The sequence below is a fragment of the Piliocolobus tephrosceles genome, chromosome 7, assembly GCF_002776525.5.
Source record: "Piliocolobus tephrosceles isolate RC106 chromosome 7, ASM277652v3, whole genome shotgun sequence".
NCBI lineage: Eukaryota > Metazoa > Chordata > Mammalia > Primates > Cercopithecidae > Piliocolobus > Piliocolobus tephrosceles.
The window spans coordinates 144,125,874-144,151,163 of NC_045440.1; the positions used below are offsets into that span (position 1 = coordinate 144,125,874).

At 43.6% G+C, this 25,290-nt stretch overlaps 1 protein-coding gene across 9 annotated transcripts in view; it reads right to left on the reverse strand.

The window, feature by feature from the left end:
- Positions 1–1,794: 1,794 nt before the first annotated feature.
- PTK2 (protein tyrosine kinase 2) overlaps positions 1,795–25,290 on the reverse strand; it is a 362,172-nt gene continuing 338,676 nt past the window's right edge. For 5 of the 9 annotated variants that reach the window (XM_026454573.1, XM_026454578.2, XM_026454572.1 and 2 more), the window contains 6 exons: positions 18,144–18,183; positions 16,977–17,083; positions 13,333–13,341; positions 11,905–12,060; positions 8,274–8,354; positions 1,795–3,077 (listed from right to left, as the gene is read on the reverse strand). In XM_026454573.1, coding sequence (XP_026310358.1) covers positions 2,865–3,077; positions 8,274–8,354; positions 11,905–12,060; positions 13,333–13,341; positions 16,977–17,083; positions 18,144–18,183 — 606 coding nt within the window. In that variant the 3' untranslated portion in view covers positions 1,795–2,864. The remainder of the gene's footprint in view (positions 3,078–8,273; positions 8,355–11,904; positions 12,061–13,332; positions 13,342–16,976; positions 17,084–18,143; positions 18,184–25,290) is intronic. The other 4 variants (XM_026454577.1, XM_026454575.1, XM_026454579.1 and 1 more) reach the window with 2 other exon arrangements.

The window sequence follows — 25,290 nt, forward strand, 5'->3', positions numbered from 1 at the left end:
TGAACAGGGAGAGAGGCAACAATATATTCTTACCATGGAGTATTATCAGAAATAAAAAAGAATGAACTTCAGATACACACAACATGGATATTCAAAAACATCACTTGTAGTGAAAGCAGCCAGAAATGAGGGTATATATGGTGTAGTTCTAGAAGCAATCTGAAGTGTAAGAAGCCATTTCTAGCGATGGAGACCAGACCAGAGGTTACAAAGGAAAAACAGGGACTGGCCCTCCAGAGGCATGAGGGCACCTCCCAAGTGCTGGCTCTTTCTCATCTTCCTCATACTTGTCACTAACTGGACGTGCACATTTGAAAACAATTGAGCTGTGTATTCAATGGCTCTTATTGTATGCAAGTTAAATCCTACTCAAGTTGATAAAAGAAAAGCAGGGTAGTGATTGCCCTTCTAGGGGAGCGGTGCGGGAGGGAGCCCCAGGACCTCCGGGGTGATGTTACTATTCTCTGACCCTGCGTATAGTTACAAGAGGGCACTCGTTTGGGAAAAGTTCAGTAAGCTCTACATTTATGCACCCTTTTCTCTATCTACTTATTAATAATGTAAAATAGAAAACAGGAGAAAAATGATGAGATTGTGAACACTTCTCCCAGCTAACTTGGACAGGTTTTCAGGTGCTACATGTATGGTTTGTCTCATTAGGCAGCTGTTATTGAGGTAGTATAATGAAGCTGAGTAATTTGAACACTTTTAGTTTCAAATGAACTTTTCTCTGGGTCTTTATATTTGAAATTCTCCATTTTGTTTTGTAATGGAAGTCACCTCATGGTCCTGATAGCCCTTCAGGCCACTAATTTCACAGGATGTGAAACTTACCCACAATTCTAGGTATTCCTAAGTGAGATCATGAGGCAAAATGTAATAATGTATTAACTGCAGGTAAACTCTTATCTGAAACAGTGGTTCTCAACTTGGAGTGGTTCTGTCCCTCCTTCCCTTGGGAACCTTTCGCAATGTCTGCGGACAGTTTGGTTGTCACGGCTTGGTGGGAGTGCTACTGGTTTCTAGTGGGTGAAGGCCACAGATGCTCCTAAACCTCTGAGAGTAGACTGGACAGGTCTAACATCAAAATCCCTGACAAGGTATGTAGAGCACTTTACCATTTACACTGGACTTAGCTCACTCTCACCATCACCACTTTAAACATGAGGAAATGGAAATGTAAGAGACCCAAGAATGCCAAAAATTAGAAAAAACTCACAAGGATGACATTCCCTTGACATTTGCTTCAGATGAAGTAACTGTCACAGATCCAAAGATGAAGCTGCTTTTGCACCCAAGAGTATTTACCCGGAAAAAATTCTCTCAAATCCCTCCCTTTGGAGTCTCTGAGTCCCTAGTGCTGGAGATCCCAGTTGTATTTGCTCCCTGCTCTGTGGCTCACGGAGATTCTAGCAAGACGAGGGTGGGCCTGGGAGATGCTAACAATTTCCTTGACGAGTGAATTATGCTTTGAGTCCGAGTTATGCAATACTGAGACCCGGCAAAGGAGAAGGTTCTTTCGTTGAAGACCACTGCTACTTCCATCCTGAGCTCTGCATTTAACAGGTGACAATGGAATGAAAAGGTTAACTTATGCCAGGCTACCCTTCTGTGGTAACATCCTTGACTTGTTTAGAATATTAAACAAACAAACAAAAAAGAGCGAAACTAATTAGTGAGAGGCTTCCTGATAATTATTGGGAGCTCTCCTGTATGTTATCTTATCTGACTAGTCACCTGAAAAAAAGCCATCTGAAGAAATAGAACCAAAAGAAAGGATATTACAACAAGAACTTTACTGGTAACACCTTTTTAATAGGTCAAAGTAACTGTACAGTTCATTATATTCTTCCTGAGAATAATTTATATCCCCCAACAAACTAAAGGGAGGGTATATTTTTTTCAAAATTAACAGAATGGATGGTGTAACTGGACATCAAAAGAAAACCAAATTCCTGTTTTGCTTCATTCTCTCCTGGGAAGACAGATACAAGGAAGGGTTAGTTAACTCCAGTGGCTGTAAAATAGTCAACATGGCTTTAATCTTTCTTTATAAATTATATAAAAATGGAAAAAGGGGATGGTTCTGGAACTTCTCCTCAATGCAGTTTGGAGGTGCTCTGGTACAAAGCATTTCTGCTTCCAAGAGAAATAACATTGCTACAAAAAACTGGCACATTATTCTGTGAAAAAAGACAAGAGTTTTTAGTTGTGTTCTACAGCTAGTTCCCGACCCAATGCTTCACATATCCACACGAAAGTAAAAGGCAGGTAAGACAAAAAGGGCTGTAGTTTTTTCTGAAATAACTCAAGTCTTCAAAATATAGCTTTTTATATTCTTTCTTTGTAAAGTGGGATTAGCATATTGCAACTGAAGGGTGTTCTAACAAACAAAAATTCCAGTCTGGATAATAATTCTATGGTAGACAAAAGAATTCTCAGCCTCTTGGGTTTCCCGGAATTCTTTGCTTCATGCTCTCCTCTTCCACTATGCAGCTAAGGTAGTTTAGGAATTAAGATGTCACCCCCTGGCCATCCCCTTAGAACGTATCTTAATGTGAACATAAACTGTTCTTCATGATGCTTAAAAGCTCACGTACAATTTTCATTCCTAGAAAAATGCCACATTTTGGATCCTGGACTTTTCTGAATATCATGATTGAAAAAAAAACAAAACAAAAAATGAACCCAAATCAAAGTGTGACTAAACTTATATGAGAAAGATTTTCAACCAGATGGTCATTCAAAAAAGTTGGAGCTGTTAAGTGCTGGCGACCGAGGACAGAGGGTTAATTCCTCGCTGCTGGTGGAAGGCTAGAGAACATCTTCAAAAGAGGGTAGCAAGACGTGCTCCCAGGGGAGGCTCAGTGTGGTCTCGTCTGTCCAAGCATTTTCAGTCTTGCTTGGTCAATGACATCGAGTAAGTTTTTGGCATCCACAGCCAGAGCGTGAGCAGCAGTCAGCATTTGCTTTTTGTACTCTTGCTGGAGACTGGTCATGACATACTGCTGGGCCAGTTTCATCTTGTTGATGAGCTCACCCAGGTCAGAGTTCAATAGTTTCTGTGCCATCTCAATCTGAAAGACAAGAGATAGGTCAGGAGAACTGTTTCCAGTGATTTTTCTTTTCTTTTTTAGAGAGATGTTCTTACTATGTTGTCCAAGCTTGCCTCAAACTCCTGGGCTCAAGCAATCTTCCTGCCTCAGCCTTCCCATTAGCTGGGAACACAGGCACATGCCACTGAGCCCTGCACCAATGAACTTTTCAGGGAATTTTTATGAGCCTTTCTTTCAGTGCCTCCATGAGAAGAAAACTTTATTTCCTGCAAATAAATCTTTCTTAGAAGCAACAGGATGTAAAAATCAATCTTTAAATTTTTTTTCTTATTTTAACTTCCCACACTACATGTATGCATTTTTAAAAATTTTTTACTTACTTTAGAAATTCAGCTATTATAGTGTGCCTGTGTGTGCATGCCCATTCACACATGCAGATCCAGCGTCTTGTTCCTTCCATTCAAACCCTTCCCCGACACCATGACTGACTTAGTCTCCATTTGCGCTGTTTAGACTTTATTAATCTCAATGACTGGCCGGGCTTTTGTTTCATAATAGAACCACAGAATCTGACAGAACCTCAGAGATCATCTATTCCAAACACTCTGATATCAGAGAGTGGACAACTGAGATACAGAAAGATGTGCTGAAGGCCACACAGCTCGTTAGTTTCCAAGCCAGCATAAAACCCTCTGTCCTGACTTCCGGTCTTGTGCTTTCTACTATGCCAACTCTATCTCAAGACCTTTCTTGGCTATACAAAAAATGGTTTAAGGATGGTGGCAGGGCACAGTGGCTCACTCCTGTAAAATCTCAGCACTTTGGGCGGCTGAGGTGGGCAGATGGCTTGAGCTCAAAAGTTTGAGGCCAGCCTGGGCAACATGGTGAAACCCCATCTCTACAAAAAAATACAAAAAGTTAGCTGAGTATGGTGGTGTGCACCTGTATTCCCAGCTACTCAGGAGGCTGAGATGGGAGGATGGCTTGAGCCTGGAAGACAGAGGTTGCAGTGAGCCAAGATCGTGCCATTGCCTGGGTGACAGAGCCAAACCGTTATGTGCACGTGCATACACACACAGACACACACACAGAACGCTGTCCTACAGGGTTAGAATGCTTTGCATGGGAAAGTCTCATGATCCTTCTTATCTGTTTCTTCAACCAATGGTGATTTATCTATTTGCTCTTTTATCAGTTATGGAGCACCTATTATGTACAAGACACTTGGTGCTGTGGACACAAGAAGGAAGACCTGTTTTTACTTGCAGTCTAGAGTGGGAAAAGCATACACAGGACCCTATAATACGCTGGAATAAATCACATAGTAGAAAAGCACGCAGATAAGAAGCAACGCATTCTGTATCAGAGAGGGTCAGAAGGACTTCACAGAGAGAATTTGTCTGAATTTGGCCTAAACTGTAAAGGCAGGCTGGCTTCAACTGTGAAAGCCACACCAAGTTGATCTTTATTTGGCAGGACTTGGCAAGAGGGTAAGAGATTTTTAGGAAGGAGAATGACAAAATCTAGAGAGAGATTCTAGAAAGATGACTCTTGGCAGCAATGTGGAGGCTGAATGGAAGGGAAGGGGAAGAGACAAGAGGCAGATAAACCATCTAAGGGGCCATCTTCAGAGGAGAGGTGATGGTGGATGTGCAGGTGAAGGGACCAACCTGAGACCTGATGAGAGATGGAAGGTGTGTGGTCACTTGCATGTGTGTAGGGATGGGGAACTGCTGGGAGCAGATGTGCAAGTGCATGGTGTTGTCACTGACTGTGGAAGCAAACAAGGAAAGCAGACCGTTCTTGCCAATGGCAGACAGTTGGAGATCAAAGCTCAGGGAGGGGTTCCACAAAATCAACACAGATTTGGGAGACATCAAATACTTGAATCTATGAGAATGAGAAGAACTACCAAAGTGAAAAAGTATTTTTTAATAAAACAAGCAGGTAGCACTTTGGGAGATGATCACACTCAAGGGTGGTAGGGAACAAAAGTCTGAGCAGAGGTCTTAGCAGGAGAGAAGTAACGAAGCTCTGGGCCAGAGCAGGGAGTCTCAAGGGGGAGTTAGGACTGAGGGGAAAGCAGGGGCTCTGGCAATTAGGAGACCTTGAAGGGCCGTTACAGTAGAGAGATTTCCAAACAGCTGGAGCACTGCAATGCTCTGAGCGGGCGCTGAGTGCAGCTGCCATGTGAGGAGCTGGCCCCATTAGGGATGAGCTGCTCTTTCAGGAAATACAATGGGGACAGGAGGAAGCATGAGGACATGGAAAGGTAGATGCAGGACCAAAGACAGGTTCCTCTTCTTCTCAAAAATAATTTAAGGCCAGGTGTGGTGGCTCACGCCTGTAATTCCAGCAATTTGGGAGGCTGAGGTAGGAGGACAGCTTGAAGCAGGAATCTGAGATCAGCTAGGGCAACACAGTAAGACTCTGTTTCTACAAAAAAATAAAGAATCAGCTGGGCGTGGCGGTATACAACTGTAATCCCAGCTACTTGGGAGGCTGAGGCAGGAAGATCACTTGAGCTCAGGAGTTGGAGGTTGTAGTGAGCTGTGATGGAGTCATTGCATTACAGCCTGGGTGACAGAGTGAGACCCTGTCTAAAAAAAATTAATAATTAAAAAATAATGTATACAGGAGAGCAATCTGTGTATTGGAATCACGGGAGACGGAGAGATTACTTTAGACTTTATCAACTACAGTAGGTGTTGACAAATAGTCCTGCTAAAATTTCCACTTGGTAGGACACCATTTTCTTGCCTCTGGTATATGGAACTTCTCCGCTTTGGGGCAAAATGGAGGCTTGTCATGGAAAGCCAGAGGCCCGGTGAAGCAGGTAAGAAAGAGAACACCACTTGGCTGGGATGTGAAGGCACCAGTCAGAGGCCTTTTCAGAAACAAGTTAAAGGGTTTATGCATATAAATCAATGCCATTTACAAAGGAATCACCAACAGGAGTTGTGTCCAACCGTCCTTCAGAAGTCTATGTCCAGTTCGTCAACTGGAACATGCCCTGGACATCGTATGTCTCTGGGTATGATGTTGAGAAGAATTTAGCATTATTTATGTTGCATTCCTGACTAGAGATGCAAAACTTCAATCTCATTAGGAAGAAACAAATGTTTATAGAATATCCCTCAATCCAACTTTAAGAATACTCTATAAAATAACTGAGCCTATATTTGTCAAAAATGTCAATGTCATGAAAGATAAAAAAAAAAAAAAAAGGCTGAGGAGCCGTTTCAGATGATAGGCTGATGAAGAAAGCAACACAAGCAAAGTGTGATCCTGGCCTGGCTCTCGCAGGTGAGGGAAAAGTGCTACAGAGACAACCGACGACCCTGGAACATGCCCTGCAGAGTGGCACAGTGCATTGCATCATGTTAAAGTTCCAGAATGTGGTGATTGTGTGGCGGTTATAGGACAATGGCGTTGTCATGAGAAATATAAATGGAAATCCTAAAGGGGAAGAGGGCATGAGATACACAGCCATTCTCAAGCTGCTGGACAGCAGGAAGTGATGTGTGTACACACAGACAATGGAGCAGGGATGACAATGTGCTGACACGTTAAAAGGCTGTGAAACTCAAAGGAAAGTTGGGAATTCTCTATTAATCTTTTAACTTTCTTATAAATCTGAAATGGTTTCAAAATAAAAAGGACAAACAAAAAGTGTGTGCCGTGCTGAAGGACTGCTTATGCTGCCCTAGAAACGAGAACAATAGGCAGCTGGAGTCAGCACGGAGCAAGGCTGAAGCCTGCAGACCCTGGACTCTGTAGTGGGGATGCATCCCACCTGCGTTTGTCAATCCCAACCACAGAGTGTACACCCTAGGCTCAAAGACACTACAACAAACGCAGGTGCTTCCTTTCATTTGTTAGTCACGTAATTGAAACAAAATTGCCAAAAGGTAGCAAAAATGATAATTGTTGCTGGGCTATGGTATTTTGGGTCAACTTTTATTCCTTAAAACATTTTCTTTTTGAGACAGGGTTTTATTCTGTCACCCAGGATGGAGTATGGTGGCTTGATCCTAGCTCACTGCAGTCTGAAACTCCTGGGCTCAAGCGATCATCCTGCTTCAGTCTCCTGAGTAGTTACTGCACAGAGCTAATTTTTAAACATTTTTTGTAGAGACAGTCTCACTTTGTTGCCCAGGCTGGTCATAAACTGGCTTTGAGCCATCCTCTTGTCTTGGCTGCCCAAAGTGTTGGGATTATAGGGGTGAGCCACCGCACTCAGACCTTAAGAAGCTTCTTAAAGACATTTATTAATTTAAAAGGATTTTTTTTTTTTTTTTGTCAGATGGAATCTCACTCTGTTGCCAGGCTGGAGTGCAGTGGCACGATCGTGGCTCAGTGCAACCTCTGCCTCCCAGGTTCAGGTGATTCTCCTGTCTCAGCCTCCCGAGTATCTGGGACTATAGGCATGTGCCACCATGCCCAGCTACCTTTTGTATTTTTAGTAGAGATGGAGTTTCATCATGTTGGCCAGAATGGTCTCGATCTCTTGACTTCGTGATCTGCCTGCCTCAGCCTTCCAAAGTGCTGAGATTACAGGCATGAGCCACTGAGCTTGGCCTGGAATTTTTTAAGACAATAATTTTATTTATTAATTTTTTGGTAAAGATAGGGTCTCACTATGTTGTCTTGAAATCCAGGCCTCAAGCCATCCTCCTGCCTTGGCCTTCCAAAGTGCTGGTATTACAGGCGTGAGCTACCATGACTGGCCTAAAAGAAATTTTTTATATTACTACTTGAAATGGAAAACCAGGATCATTTGCAAGCTCAACTCTTTTTACGGAGAATTCGAGGAGGCAGACCACGCACAATGCCCGCCCCGTTCACATCAGCATTCCTCTACCTCTGAGGTGCACGGCACCAGTAGCAGTTTCCCATGTGCCTTCCTCGTCCACTGCTCAGAGCCACTTGTATCTCGGGTGAGGACGGCGCACAGTGGCTCCGCAGTGGACTAGCAGCAGGAAGACCCAGGATCTGGAACTTGAGCAGCCACTGCTCCACACCACTCCTATGCCCTAGAATGAACAGCCCAGTCCTGGCTGGGGCCAGTGTTAGAGGGAAGGTCATCGCTTGTAGGGCAGTCGATGTCTCTGTCGGCCACAGACTGAGGAGCTGCCTTCAGCACCACAGACATCCCTGAATGTGTCCCTACCCAGTGCTGTCACAGAGGGCTGCAAGGGAAAGATTGTGCCCTACCTCTCGGTGGGTGCTGGCTGGTAGGAGGGGAATGGTCTCATCCACAGTGGCCAATAATGTCCTCAGGGCCAAGCCGACTTCCTAACAGACAAGAATCACAACCAATATTAGAAAACACACAAAGGATTTTTATGCCTTTCAGTTATATATACTTTAATTTGCTTTCCACAAGTTTCAAGGCAAATTTCTGTATTTCTTTTTCTCAGTGCTGAGCCCTATCCTGTAAGTTATGAGGCTCCTTTTTCTCCCAAAATATTTAGATCTGACTATTCATTGCTCTAATACCCTAAGGAGCGGGTTGAAGAACAGAAGTTCATGTAAGAAAAGTCACACAGATGCTGAGGGTGGAAAGCAGGATTTTTTTTCTCATCTACTGCTTCCAAGCAGATTATACCACCCTCCTGGCTCCAACGTGCCAACCCTGCCAACACGGGTTAGGATACATAGTAACACTTTTCCCCAAGTGTGTTCACTGAATGTGTTCTCACCCAGGTACATTCAAACACTTCATGAGGCTGGCAAGAGATGACACTACTGCCCTGGATGCAAGAGGGCAGCCTTGCTTTGCACCCCCTTCTGAATCTCAGGCTTCATCTATTACGTACACTGAACAGAAACACTGCTCCCTGCCACTTCCGAGTTGTAGCAAAAAGGGTCTAACTATGATTTAAAACAAATAATTTTAAACTTCAAATTTTCATTACCGTCATCCTTATGGGGATCAAATAATGTAATGACTAAGACATCAAATTACATGTAATATGAATAAAACCAGCAAGAAAATGACAGTTACTTATAATTGGATCAACATACAAAAAGAATGTCATTTGGCTGAAGGAATACGGTTAAAAAAGTAGTGTCTATAAAATCACCATATAAAATCTTAAAATGTACAAAATTCTGAATGGTTTCATCTACTGCTGAGTTGTTTAAACTTAGCTGTGGGTTCATGCAAGTTCATCATTAAGAACTCTGGTTAAAACTATTATGTGATACACTTCAGAAAAATGAACCAGAATGGATTAACTGTGCTTTCCATGAAACATTATAACTTTCAAGCAGCTTTTTCCATATTGATGGTTTATAAGAAGCTGTTGCAAAGACTGCTAACAGGTATACTAAAAAAAAGTTGTAGCGGCCAGGCACAGTGGCTCATTCCTGTAATCCCAGCACTTTGGGAGGCCAAGGCAGGCAGATCACCTGACGTCAGGAGTTTGAGACCAGCTTGGCCAACGGGGTGAAATCCCGTCTCTACTAAAAATACAAAAATAAGCCAGGTGTGGTGGCACATGCCTGTAGTCCCAGCTACTCGGGAGGCTGAGGCAGGAGAATCACTTGAACCTGGGAGGCAGGGGTTGCAGTGAACCGAGATCGTGCCATTGCACTCCAGCCTGGAAGCCTGGGTGACAGAATGAGACTCCATCTCAAACAAAACAAAACAAAAAACCCAACAACAACAATTGCAGGATTCTATAACTCAACAACAAAATACAGTATGATGTAAAAAACAGGCCAAAAAAAAAAAAACCTTGACATTTTTCCGAAAAAGATACACAAATGTTCAAAAAGCAAACAGATATTCAAGACCTGTATGCAAATCAAAGCCACACTTAAATAGACTTCACATCCATTAGGATGACAATTAGTTTTTAAAACACACATACGAAACCCCAAGCTTCAAAATAACCTTCCAGAAAATAACAAGTTTTGGTGAGAATATGGAGAAACTGGAACCCTTGTGCACTGTTGGTGGGAATGTAAGATGGTGCAGCTGCTGCGAAAAACAGAATGGTGGCTCCTCAAAAAATTAAAAATAGAATGATCAGTGATCCAGCAATTCTGAGTATACACTCAAAAGAAGTGAAAGCAGGGTCTCAAAAAGATATCTGCACATCCACGTTAACGGCAGCACTCTTCATGGTGACTGCGAGGTGGAAGCAACCCAAGTGCCCTGTGATGCTGAGTAAATAAACCAAATGTGGTGTGAACACACAGTGGAATATTACTCTGCCTTAAAAACGATGCTACACATGCTACAACATGGAAGAGCTCTGAGATACTACGCTGAGTGAAATAAACCAGTCACAACAAGACAAATACAGTATGATTCCACTTATAAGCGGTACCTAGGGTAGTCAATTCACTGAGACAGAAAGTAGGATGGCGGCTGCCAGGGGCTGGGGGAGGGAAAAGAGGAGTGTTCTTTCAAGTGTACGGAGTTTCAGTTTTGCAAGGAAAGGGTTATAGAAGTGGATGGTGCTGATGGTGGCACAACATTGTGAATGTACCTAATGCCTCTGAAATGTACACTTAAAAATGGTTAAGATGGTAGTTTATTTATGTGTATTTTACTACAATGAAGAAAAAGTATGTTCGAGTATGTTTCAGAAATACTGGCTGACAGCAAAGTTTGACCACACTCTCTGAACTGGAGGACACACCTCTGTGCACCCAACATGCCAGTCTGTACTCCTTAATAGGAGCCATTGCTGACTTTCCTTGGACTTAGTGTCCTTTCTCTTTCTTTCTTTTTTTTTAAAGATGGGGTTTCACCATGTTGGCCAGGCTGGTCTTGAACTCCTGACCTCAAGTGATCTGCCTGCCTCGGCCTCCCAAAGTGCTGGGATTAAGGGCATGAGCCACTGCACCCAGCCTTTTTCACAGAACACCTGTCACTGTCTCCTACGATCCCACTCCATTAAACACAATTTGGAAAACATTAGTTTACTGGCATGGTATTTTTATTTATTTCTACTCTTTTTATTTTATTTTATTTTTTATTTTTTGAGATGGAGTCTGGCTCTGTCGCCCAGGCTGGAGTGCAGTGGCCGGATCTCAGTTCACTGCAAGCTCCGCCTTCCGGGTTTACACCATTCTCCTGCCTCAGCCTCCCGAGTGGCTGGGACTACAGGCGCCCGCCACCTCGCCTGGCTGGTTTTTTGTATTTTTTTTAGTAGAGACGGGGTTTCACCATGTTAGCCAGGATGGTCTCGATCTCCTGACCTAGTGATCCACCCGTCTCGGCCTCCCAAAGTGCTGGGATTACAGGCTTGAGCCACCGCGCCTGGCCATTTTTACTCTTTTTAAAAGAAAATTCAGTGAACACCCACATACCCAACCCTCAGCTTAAGAAGAACAACACAGATAAATCCTCCCAATGTACCTTTCTTCAGTTAGCTCCTCCTTAGAGGTGTGGGATCTGAATTTGATAACGATCATTCTTCTACTTGTCTTTCATTCTAACAACGTAACCACATCTCCCTAAGTCTTACACAGGATTATTTTGCATGTTTTTCAAGTTTACATAAATGGCATCATACTGTAAGCATACTTTTGCAGCTTTCTCTTTCACTGCAGACTTTATGTGTGAGCGATAATTATTAAGAGTGTACTGCTTCAAGACACTCCCATCCTAGTGTTTACTGACAGACAAAAACAAGATAGGAACAGCATTTCAGAATAACTGCGGTTCTCACTGGCATTGTCTCTGTATGGAGCCTTCGTGAAGACATTCCAAAGCATCCATTTTGACTTTGGTGGGGTGGGGTCCCTAGAGACATCTATCAACTGGCACCACAGCTTCCAGGAAACAAGAACATTTTTGCCAGTACACAATGTGACTGTGTTTTACCTTCACCATAGGGACATACTCCTCTGGTGGGGCTGGCTGGATTTTACTGGACATCTCGATGACAGCTTTCACCAGGCCCGTCACATTCTCGTACACCTTATCATTTGACCGGTCCAGGTTGGCAGTAGGAGGGGGGCTGATTTCCTGGGGCTGAAGCTGACAACACAGAAGCCAGTCATTTTTCTGCTCTCCAGCAGATGGCGTGAGATCACCACAATCAAGCTAGAGAGGGTCTTTACAAGAGATGAAAACAGATTGCAGAAGGTCATTGATTTTCTTGTGTGTACAGGATATAGTTCAGATTGAGAATGACAGTAAAGTAATTCCTCCAAGTGACAAATTAGGCAATATTTTTTTCTAACTTTGAGCTCAGTTAAAGGAAATGAGATGGAATCATACATATTATACTAAAAACCCCAGATTCTTTCAGAGACGTGATTCAACGTCCCCTCACCCCAAAATCATTTACCACAAGATAATAATCCATATGAGGATTTACTGAATTTTAGACAAAATTACCTAAATTGGCTAAAGAGTTAAACGTTCTACATGAAGACTATAAGGATTTCCACTTAGTTTGAATTCTGCAGTGAAAACGGTATGGCTCAGCTTAGCTGCCCTCAGCCGCCTAAAGGAAACATGTTCTTTCTACAATTATAAAAAGCTGACACATGAATGCACTTTAAGGGGGTAGCATCTGTTTGCAGGTCATGACTGAAGTCAAAGCAGCAGTAGTGTCACTAGGAGCCTCCCTGTCAGAGACCCCGGTTTCAGCCAGCTCTGTGCTGACTGCTGGAAAGCACCTGGGCCTACGCTTATAAAGCCTCAGCTCTCTCACCCGGGCAATTGTGATGAGGGAAGATGAGGCCAAAGATGTAACAATGTCCACCTAGGGCCTGGGCACAGAAGAGACATCAAGAAATGTTACTAAGATAACTTGAGCACTGATGGTGGAATAACATGAGGGCCTTTGGGAAATCTTCAGCAGTATTTAAAAATTCCAACTGGTTAGAATTATAGCAGGCATAAAATGGTATATATATACACTTTTTAAAGAAGACTAACTTGTAGCACATATAGTTCAATCATGAACCTGCTGCCAGTGCTCAGTCTAAATATAAGTTCCCATTTCTAAACCCTTGGGGGCTTTTGCCCAAGTAATCTGGAACAGATTAATTCTTGGTTGTTCCAAAGTCTGGGTATGAGATAGAAAAGCACAAGAATAATTCATTTACTGCAAAGATGTGCACGTCTCATTCTTTCGCATTTATAAACACTGCTTTTGGCATCTGTCAGTCATGAGAGGTGACAAACCAGGCCGAAGTGCCCTCCTACTTGGGCTTCTTGCTTTCCAGTCCAAAGTTACATGCAGACAGCCGGGTGTGATAGAGAGAGCTGGACAGACACACAAAGACACGATGTGCTTACCCTCCATGGCTATTGTCGAACGGAAGGTGAGGAAAAGTTAAAGGAATTTATCAGAGAAAGGGAAAAAAGAAAAACAATATTAATAAAGGCATCAGACAAATCCCCCATAAAAACATGAGTAGAACAAAAAGGAGCTAGTTTCCAAGCCTGCCCACCAGCTCTCACTCACTGTTGCCAGGGTGTGGCTACTGTGCCACCTGCTCACTGCCCCAGCACACTGCATAGAGAGGTCTGCCATGCACCATGCTCAGTTACAAAACAAATGCAGGGAACATGCAAAGCCCGAGGAACAATCCAGCAGCAGTGCAAGATCAACAGAATGAGGGCTCTTCAAAAAGAAAGGAGGAGGAGGACATATGGTTTTATTTATTTATTTGTTTTTTTTGAGACGGAGTCTTGCTCTGTCGCCCAGGCTGGAGTGCAGTGACCGGATCTCAGCTCACTGCAAGCTCCGCCTCCTGGGTTCACACCATTCTCCTGCCTCAGCCACCCGAGTAGCTGGGACTACAGGCGCCCGCCACCTCGCCCGGCTAGTTTTTTTTGTATTTTTAGTAGAGACGGGGTTTCACCATGTTAGCCAGGATGGTCTCGATCTCCTGACCTCGTGATCCGCCCGTCTCGGCCTCCCAAAGTGCTGGGATTACAGGCTAGAGCCACCGCGCCCGGCGACATATGGTTTTAATTACTGAAAACTGCCCATCTGAATTCTCAGAGATTCAGGAGAAACTAAAGCAGCCTCAATTCCTGAGCCCCGCCCCTCAATATCCGTGAGATCCACTACATCATCTAGCCATAATGCTATCATAAAGATTCCTGACTTGGGGCTGTGTTTAAAGATATTAGGCCCAGCCTGGCCAGCGTGCATGCACTACCATGACTGTTCTTTTAGGATGGATTCAATGACCTCTACCAAGCAGACAATGAAGAAACAGGTGTATATTTCACATTGTTTAAAAATCTACTTAGGCTGGGTGCGGTGGCTCACGCCTGTAATCCCAGCACTTTGGGAGGCCGAGGCGGGCAGATCACAAGGTCAGGAGATCGAGACCATCCTGGCTAACACGGTGAAACCCTGTCTCTACTAAAAATACAAAAAAAAAAAAAAAAAAAAAAAAAAAAAAAAAATTAGCCGGGCATGGTGGCGGGTGCCTGTAGTCCCAGCTACTTGGGAGGCTGAGGCAGGAGAATGGCGTGAACCTGGGAGGCGGAACTTGCAGTGAGCCGAGATTGCACCACTGCACTCCAGCCTGGGAGACAGAGCAAGACTCTGTCTTGGTGCGGGGGGGAGGGGGGAAATCTTTATATATTTTAAGTACACATATTATTTTCAAGATTTCAATTTGCTTCATACCCTACATTAAGGGTATTCCTAATTATATGTATTCATTATGTTATTCCAGCTATGAAACATATGCATATGTCAGAATTCTAAGGTGGTACCTGATCTACCTCTAAAGTTGGTTTTTCATTGTAATATAAGCCATTTTGAAAGTCTGTTCTTTTGGCTTATGAAAATAAGAAGTAATTCATTAATCTCATTTTGTCCCCTTTTCTTTTTTTAAAGAGATGGGGTCTCACTATGTTGTGCAAGCCAGATTCAAACTCCTGGGCTGAAGTGATCCTCCTTCCTCAGCCTCCCGAGTAGTTGGGACTATAGGGGTGTGCCACCATGTCTGGCACCTTTTTCGAAATTTACTGAAAGAAGCCAATATTGGGAAGGGTGTGTCCTTCCTGAATTTTCCCTGGAGAAGACAGTGTGTCTTTAACAGAACTGTCAGGAGGCATCCTAGGGATTGGAAGCCTGGTGAACTGGGGAAGTTCCTGATTCCCAGGTACTTACAAGCCCCTGGCATGAACTCTGGGCACCAACTCCAAGGGCAGAGGCATCCCTAGCCCAGTTGGTACTTTCACTATGGCCACAGAGAGCAGGCTAGTTTGTGCCAGTGGCTGCCCATTCACCCTCTGGTCACCTCCTCAGTGAACACTGGCAAATGTGTGCCCTCTCAGCTGCAGGCTATCACTCTGGGCCTGGAGATGACATTTTCTCTTACCCTGGACTAACTTTCTGATGACTCTGAGAAGACAACAATGCATCTACATCTAAGCTTAGCTTTGGAGGCCAGTGCCTTTGAGTCAAGTATGTGCTCAGCCAAGCCTGCGGCCAAGCACAGCTCAGCTATGTGGAGGCTGTGTAACCTTGAACAAACTGCTTTATCTCTGTGAGCCTTGGTCACCTGAGAAATGACACCACTACCAGTCCTGTGAGGTTGACATGAGAACTGATAATACATGAAAAAGGCCTGCCACAGAACTTGGTGAAGGGAAGCCATTCAATAAATGGTGGTTACTGGTAAGCAAAGTTTATCTTAACCTGATGTGATATTTTTCAGATTTTAAGATGTCTTCCGCTATAAGATGCCTCTTTTTTTTTTTTTTTTTTTTTTTTTTTTAAAATCTCGAGACTGAGTCTTGCTTTGTCGCCCAGGCTGGGTGCAATGGCATGATCTCGGCTCACTGTAACCTCTGCCTCCTGGGTTCAAGCGATTCTCCTGCCTCAGCCACCTGAGTAGCTGGGATTACAGGTGTGCGCCACCATACCCAGCTAATTTTTTTGTATTTTCAGTAGAGACCGGGTTTCACCATGTTGGCCAGGCTGATCTCGAACTCCTGACCTCGTGATCCGCCACCTGTCTTGGCCTCCCAAAATGCTGGGATTACAGGCGTGAGCCACTGTGCCCAGCCCAAGATGCATCATTTTTTAATGAACCACTAAGAAAGAAAAAAAAAAAATCTTGCCAATTAAACCAAAACACCATCCCAATTTTAGAGATATTAAAATATGAATAAAAGGTATACGAGAATTGAGGAATAGGGTCTGTTTTGAGAGGTAATTTGTTATCTTAAGTGGAAAGTAAGAAGATCCCATCTCCTTATAGGACCCAGGTTAGAAAAGAAGAGCCTCCTCCGTCAGATCTCTCAGGGAGGAGGGCTGCTGCTCTAATGGCTCCAGCACTCGGTGAGGGCTGCTGGGGACCCAGGAGAGTCACAGGCACCAACAGCTCCAGCTGGCACCCCCTGGGGCAGGCTGCACCTGACTTCTGACTGCCAAATTCAGAAGCTTATGGTTGTTTGTGCCTGAGTCAAACACTCCCCTTAGTTTGAGGATGGCTCTACTCAGCATACACTGCTTTTACAAATCCAATTCTAACTCTAAATGGAAAATAAATAAGTCTTCCATGAAGCCACACTTATAAACTTGGAGCCTACGAAAGTCCTCACTTACCCCAAGCATCCTGGTTTAATTCATTTTTAAAACCAGAAACAATCTCAGCACTTTATTCTAAAGAAAACATTCTGTCTGATTAGAGGAAGATGTATGTAGAAAATCGGAATCTGACTGAGTTCCTAAAATCTATTACACTGAGAGGAAAATGGAAAAGAAAATGTTTGCATAAAGCTTTTCCCTGACTCTCACAGGGGTTCAGAACCAGACCAATTGAGTACTGGGTCTCACTGCAGTTCCACTCTGCACTGTTCTATTTTCAGCACCAACTCCACTCTATGACATGAACACTGTCAACTGAGAACTAGGGGACACCACAAATCCTACAAGCAGAAGGTGCTGCACAGGCTCAGATGCCTACCTTGACACCCTCGTTGTAGCTGTCAGCAGGGCTGCTGAGGCTGGCAAGGCTTCCCAGGTGACCGGGAGCTCCAGGGCGAGGCGGTTTCTTTGGTGGAGCTGCAGGATCTGGTGAGAGAGAATGATTCCCATTAAGTCATGTGCGTTAAGAAAGAGTAACTGCTGGGGGCAGTGGCTCACGCCTGTAATCTCAGCACTTTGGGAGGCCGAAGCGGGCAGATCACCTGAGGTCGGGAGTTTGAGATCAGCCTGACCAACACGGAGAAACCCCGTCTCTACTAAAAATACAAAATTAGCCAGGTGTGGTGGTGCATGCCTGTAATCCCAGCTATTCAGGAGACTGAGGCAGGAGAATCACTTGAACCTGGGAGGTGGGGGTTGCGGTGAGCCAAGATAGCACCATTGCACTCCAGCCTAGGCAACAAGAGCAAAACTCTGTCTCAAAAAAATAAAAAACAGAGAAAGAAGATTGGGCACTGTGGCTCACGTCTGTAATCCTAGCACTTTGGGAGGCTGAGGTGGTCAGATGCCTGATCTCAGGAGTTCAAGACCAGCCTGGGCAACACGGTGAAACCCCATCTCTACTAAAATAAAAAAAAAAAAAAGAAAGAAAAAAGAAAAGAAAATTTAACCAGGCATGGTGGTGTGCACCACAGTCCCAGCTACTTGGGAGGCTGAGGCAGGAGAATTGCTTGAACCCAGGAGGTGGAGGTTGCAGTGAGCTGAGATTGCACCCACCACCATACTCCAGCCTGGGTGACAGAGTCTGTCTCCAAAAAAAAAGGAAAGAGAAAGAAACCACTCCTAAATGCCTACAGCTCTTCTTACAAAAAACACTAATCTTGCATTCTAAGGAGGCATTTCTTTTCTTCTCTTTTTTTTTTTTTTTTTTGAGACCAAGTGTTGCTCTGTTGCCCAGGTTGGAGTGCAGTGGCATGAACTTGGCTCACTGCAACCCTAAGGAGGTATTTCTGATGCATTATACCAACAAATTCTTTTTCCCAATACTCTAGTAATGAGCTGAATGTGGTAAACATTGTACTTGCTGTGGTCTGTAGAGGCAAAATTAATCATGAGGGTATTCCAAAGCTACGACACCATATACATTCAGAACCTGCTTTCATTAAATTAAACTAACTTCTTTCCGCCCAATTCTTTTCTTCTTTACCTGGTTTACCCACAGGCTGATATATATGTTGGTTTCCAATCTGTGGGAAAAGAAAAGTTCAGTCAATGCACTGGTATATACAATTGGGTAATGACCTTTCTCTCCCACCCTGTCTACCCCCTTGAACTTCTAGGCTAGATTCTGGGGTATCAAAATGAACAAGACAGGGTTCTGTTTAAGGTCTCAGTTGGGGTGGGGGATCAGGCAAATAAGCAAATGATGCCAACAGGATGTGTGGAAAGGGCTGTGAGAGAAGCAAGCATGGGACACTCTGGAACCACAAATACGGTGGTCATAACCCATTTAAAATGTTCTTACACGGCTGAGAATGTAAATTAGTACAACCTCTATGGAAAATGAACTGGAAGAACTCAAAATAGAACGACTTATCAAATAACTCAAAATAGAACTACTATTCGATCCAGCAATCCCATGACTGCGTATATGCCAAAGGAAAACAAATCATTGTATCAAAAAGATACCTGCACTGCTATATTTATCACTGCACTCCTCCCAGTATCCAAGATACAGAATCAACCTAAGTATCCATCAATGAATGTCTGGATTAAAAAAATGTGGTATATGTATACAATGGAATACTATTTAGCCATAAAAAAGAATACAATTGGCTGGGCATGGTGGCTCATGCCTGTAATCCCAGCACTTTGGGAGGTCAAAACAGGCAATAACCTTAGGTCAGGAGTTCAAGACCAGCCTGGACGACATGGCAAAACCCTGTCTCTATTAAAAACAGAAAAATTAGCTGGGCGTGGTGGTGCATGCGTGTAATCTCAGTTACCTGGGAGGCTGAGGCAGGAGAATTGCTTGAACCCAGGAGGCGGAGGTTGCAGTGAGCTGAGATTGCGCCACTGCACTCCAGCTTGGGCAACAGAGCAAGACTCTGTCTCAAAATAAATAAATAAAATAAATAAAATAAATAAATAAATAAATAAATAAATAAATAAATAAATAAATAAATTCATTCCTGTCTTTTGCAGCAGTGGGGATGGATGCAGTAATGTGTAGGCCATTATCTTAGGTGAAACAACTTACAAACAGAAAAATCAAATCATGCATGTTCTCATAAGTGGGAGCTAAATACTGCGTACACATGTACCTAAGAACGTGGAATAGTCACTGGGGACTTGGAAGAGTTGTGGGCAGCGGGGAACAGCGTTAAGACATTACTTAATGGGGCCAGGCGCGGTGGCTCATGTCTATAATCCCAGCATTTTGGGAGGCCGAGGCGGCCGGATCACGAGGTCAGGAGATCGAGACCATCCTGGCTAACATGGTGAAACCCTGTCTCTACTAAAAAAAAAAAAAAAAAAAAAAATCGTCGGGCAGCATGGTGATATGTGCCTGTCATCCCAGCTACTTGGGAGGCTGAGGCAGGAGAACTGCTTGAACCTGGGAAGGTCGAAGTTGCAGTGAGCCAAGATTGCGCCAGTGTACTCCAGCCTGGGCAACAGAGGGAGACTCCATCTCAAAAAAAAAAAAAAAAAAAAAATTACTTAACGGGTATAATGTACACTATTTGGGTGATGGTTATACTAAAAGCTCAGACTTCACCACTATGCAATATATCCATGACAAAAAACTGCATTTATACCCCTTAAATTTATACAAATAAAAAAAATTTGAAATGTTCTTACATGGATGTCTCTAGTTTACCTCTATAGGGTTTAAAATCCCAGGACTTCCCAGTGTCTGCATCTTCTCCTGCCTGGTCTCCCAACTATGCTTATCACGAAAACGGGTACAACCAAAACAATGATGGAAAGGGGCTTGGTAGCACTGGGTGTGTAGATTCCCATGGGCCTACACTGTCATCATCCCCAAAGCACTGTGTGTATCAGGACCTGTTGCTATACCTCCATCAGTTCCAGGCCAAGCCAGAGAAGCCAAACCACAGCCCAGAACTTCTGTTCCAGGCACACGATAAAGTTTCACTTAACACCAGTTCTCCTTCAAGTTGTCATACCTGAAACTGCACTTAAAATAGTCTTTCTGAGGCTAACTACCCGGAAAAAAATCTTTTTGGAATTATGTTCTACTTCTGAAAAGAAAGACTTTTCTCGCTTACTTTAAAATAATGAACTGGCTAATAGATGTAACTCAAGGTGCTTTACTTTCTACTGAAAAGAGATGCACTTCTTCACAATACAAGGGCTATAAAAATAGCCTACAAAATTAAAATTGTTCCTCCCTCACATAATCAAGCACAATCAAGTTGTTTCCAACATGTCATTTAACACCTCTGACTTTAAAGACTTGCAAAAAGTCTCAGAGCTTGAAGGTATGAAGAATGATACCATATCAACTTATTTTTGTGTAGCACTTTCTCCTTTACAGATCATTTTCATATCATTCACTTGTTCCATGAACAGTTATTGAACACCTGCTGTGTTCGAGGCACTGTTCGAGGTATAAAACAAAGATCCTGCCTGGGGAGCAAACAGCTAACAATGCAGTGGAGGGAGACAGATAATAAACAATGAACATGTATTAGTATATTCTGTGTTCTGTTAGGAGAAGCTATATCCCACAAAGAAAGGAGATGGCTGGGATAGAAGGAGAGGAGCTACAAGTTTTTTGGTATTTATTTACTGATTGAGTGAGTGAGTAACGGAGTCTTACTCTATCGCCCAGGCTGGAGTGCAGTGGCACAATCTTGGCTCACTGCAACCTCTGCCTCCCAGGTTCAAGTGCTTCTCTTGCCTTAGCCTCTTCAGTAGCTGGGATTACAAACACCCACCAAAATGCCTGGCTAATTTTTTGCATTTTTGGTAAAAATGGGGTGTCACCATGTTGGCCAGGCTGGTCTTGAACTCCTGAGCTCAAGTGATCCGCCCACCTGGGCCTCCCAAAGTGTTGGGATTACGGGCGTGAGCCACTGCTCCCGGCCCTTTTGTTTTTCTGAGACGGTATTACTCTGTCACCTAGGTTGCAGTGCTGTGGCATGATCTCAGTTCACTGCAGACTCGACTTGCTGGGCTCAAGTGATCCTCCTGCCTCAGCCTCTTGAGTAGCTGACAGCTGGGACCACAGGTGCACGCCACCACACCTGGCTAGTTTTTATATTTTTTGTAGAGACAAGGTTTTGCCATGTTACCCAGGCTGGTCTCAAGCTCTTGAGCTCAAGCGATCCACCCACCTTGGCCTCCCCCAAGTACTGGGATTACAGGCCTGAGCCACTACCCCAGACCAAAGCTGCAGTTTTAAGTAGGAAGGTCACGCCTTCTAAGAAAGTGATCCCTGAAAGGGAACACTTGTAGCAACCTGGGAGAAGAGTAGCTTGGAGACGGAGGAGTCCCAGTAGGACACACCGAATGTGTGATGAACAGCGAGGTGGTCAGAGTAGATAGAGAGGCATGAGGGCAGGGAATGGTGGAAACGAGTCAGTACTTAACAACAGATAGTGTGTCTATTGGCTGTGCTCTACTCACCGCTTCAGGCAATAAAACCTATGCCCTTTTTAATTTAAAAAAATTTTAAATTTATGTGGCGTCTGTCCCCAGCCAGCAAGCTCACGGCCAGCTGAGTGCTCTCCATGTTTTTTTTGTTTGTTTGTTTGAGCTGGAGTCTTGCTCTGTTGCCCAGGCTGGAGTGCAGTGGTACAATCTTGGCTCACTGCAACCTCCGCCTCCCAGGTTCAAGTGATTCTCCTGCCTCAGCCTCCCAAGTAGCTGGGATTATAGGTGTGTGCCACCATGCCTGGCTAATTTTTTGTATTTTTAGTAGAGACAGGGCTTCACTATGTGGGCCAGGCTGGTCTTGAACTCCTGACCTCAGGTGGTCTGCTTGCCTCGGCCTCCCGAAGTATTGTGATTATAGGTGTGTGAGCTACCGCGTCTGGCCCCATGCTCATTTTAAAAGGTTTAAAAATACAAAGAACTTTCTGGTTGATACTCGGGTAACAAGAAAGTTTGATGAACTAGAAAATCCTATTCTCAGAACATCCCGGAGTAATCCAGCCCATGTGTGATTACGTACTGCTCGGGTACTCAGGTACAGTAAAGGAGAGACCCTGCTTCAGAAGTCTGACAGGATGAGTGTGTGGAGCTAGGCCTCGTGCATGGTTCTGTGTGGACCCAGCTGTTTACTTTGGAAAAGTTGCAGAGCTGTTAGGGGATTTGGTTTTTCCATTTGTAAACTTAGGCTAGTAACACTTACCTAATAAGACAACTAGGTTGTCATCACAAAATGAACATGCTGTCAACCTGTGTGTTAAAGTCTAAATAAATTTTTCCTTTTTATGCACACTGATGGGATCAATTTTCCACTAGTCAGTTATTAATGTTTACTAAATAGTTCATATCCATTTACAATCTACATGGCTTTCTAGTCAAAGGGTTCTCCCTGAAGCCGTGACACATTTCTAGAAGTGTTAAAAGCTGGAGCATTTCACAAATGGGGCCAAAACCAAATTATCATCTTTAGGAAAGTACAAAAGGGGAAAAAAACCAGAAATGGTCATAGCATGTTAACAGTCCCCAGGAAGGCAGTCAGTGAAGTCTGTTGAGAAAGGCTGGCTACATGTACATAAATGGGGGCACTTAGGCAAGTTTTCTTTGAGTCCTGGTCTACTCATTTGTGAAATGTGGATGACGACAGTACCCGACGTGTCAAGAGTGATGCGACACAGCACCTCACAGTACTAAGCCAGGTCGTCAGTTAGCACTAAGCACTCTTACTATTACCTTCACCCGGCACAAAGCAAACTGAGATCTTAGGTGGGCCCATCATGTGTCATCTGATTGTCTTAGAAGTTCTTTTTTTCTTTTTTAAAGACAGAGTTTTGCTCTTCTGGCTCAGGCTGGAGTGCAATGGCACAATCTTGGCTCACTGCAACCTCCGCCTCCCGGGTTCAAGGGATTCTTCTGCCTCAGTCTTCTGAGTAGCTGGGATTACAGGTACCCACTACCAAGCCCAAATAATTTTTTTGTATTTCTAGTAGAGATGGGGTTTCACCATGTTGGTCAGGCTGGTCTCGAACTCCTGACCTCAGGTAATCCACCTGCCTCAGTCTTCCAAAGTGCTGGGATTACAGGCGTGAGCCATTGCTCCTGGTCACAAGCTCTTATCAATAAAGCATTTCTGCATAATCCTTCTATCCAGGTTTGATTAATTAACAAATTCACATTTTTTTCTCAGTACCTTCTATGGGCCACACACTGGAACACAAAGAATTTTCCTTATCTAACAAATTTCCTATTAGCAATGTTCTAAATAGCTAGTATCTTGAATAGGACTTAGTTTCATACCAAGATCAACTACTTGTTATGCGTCTGTCTCTTCAACATAAGGAAGGAGCTCAGTGTATGGGAATGTGAAATGGCTGATAATGAAACCTTCTTGCTCATGAACTAAAGAATGTCGGCCAGTGCGCCCGACTGGGTGCTATTTTACATAGAAAAAATGTTTGCAAGATGTTAAGGTAAGTGTTGACAGTTGCATACACACACTTGTGACTAGAAGTCAACTCGGTAGTTTCACCCTTATTAGGGTAAAACTTTAACTCCATAACTCTGCTACCTCACAGGCACAGCAAATGTTTAAGGAAATCTGCATTTAGCTTAGACATCTGCTGATGGAAATTTGGTGTTGGTTTGCTCAAATGAGTAAGGTTAAGAAGATCTTAAATTCAGCTGGGTGCGGTGGCTCACGCCTGTAATCCCGGCACTTTGGGAGGCCAAGGTGGGTGGATCACTGGAGGTCAGGAGTTCGAGATGAGCCTGGCTAACATGGTGAAACGCCGTCTGTACTAAAAATACAAAAATTAGGTGGGTGGCTGTAATCCCAGCTACTTGGAGGCTGAGGCAGGAGAACTGCTTGAGCCTGGTAGGCAGAAGATGCAGTGAGCCGAGATTCTGGCACTGCACTCCAGCCTGGGTGACAGAGCAAGATCTGTCTCAAAAAAAAAAAAAAAAAAATCTCAAATTACTCAAATTAATAACCTAACATTACACCCTGAGGAACTAGAAAAACAAGAGCCAACCAACCCCAAACTGGCCGCTTCCTTATGTTGAAGAGACTAATGCATAACACGTAGTTGGTCCTAAAATGTAAAGAAGGAGTTAGAATTGGTGTGAAAATAAGTCCTATTTATGCTGGAGGCTGCAAATTTTTTGGTGTGGAAAAATCACTGGCAATGACCTTGGGCAGTAGGATATAAATAACTCCCACAAGCTTAGCGTTCCAATAATGGAAGACTAGACATAAATGGGTTAAATATAATTGGAATAATCATAAGCTAGCTCTTTAAAGAGAATTTCAGGCATTCTCCCCCTGCAACATTCAGAAGAAAAAAATCTTGCTTGAACAAGTTTTCTGTGACTCTGGAGACTTTTATAACCATGTAGTAAGAGTATAAAAATTTAGCAAATGGGCCAGGTGGATCACTTGAAGTCAGGAGTTTGAGACCAGCTGGCCAACATTATGAAACCCTGTCTCTACTAAAAATTCAAAAATGAGCTGGGCGTGGTGGTACGTGCCTGTAGTTCCAGCTACTCGGGAGGCTGAGGCACAAGAATCCCTTGAACCTGGGAGTCGGGAGGTTATAGTGAGCCAAGACCACCCCACTGCACTCCAGCTCTGGGTGACAGAGCGAGACTCCATCTCAAAACAAAAACAAAAACAACAACAAGAAGAAATTTAGCAAATGACAGCTTGTGTTAACAACAGCTAATATGTGTATATATTTCTTCACTTGATCTTAGCCAAAAGGCTGAGAAATGATGTACATATTTCTTTAGGTCACAAAGAGTTTGGCTTATTACTAAAAGGTACTCCTCTCTAACTCATTCTAGGAGGCCAGAATCATTCTGAGTCCCAAACCTGAAAGAAACAACAAAAGAAGAAAACTTCAGGCTAACGTCCCTGATGATTAAACAACAGAATATGCATTCTCCTCATCTGCACATGATACATACTCTAAATAAACCATACAATTAGTTATAAAACAATTGTATAGCAAATTAAAAACAAACCCAAAATCACACCAACCACACTCTAGGACCACAGCACAATAAAAATAGAAATCAGTACTAAGAAGATTGTTCAAAACCATTTGATTACGTGGAAATTAAACAACCTGCTCCTGAATGACTTCCGGGTAAGGCAGAAATCAAGAAATTCTTTGAAA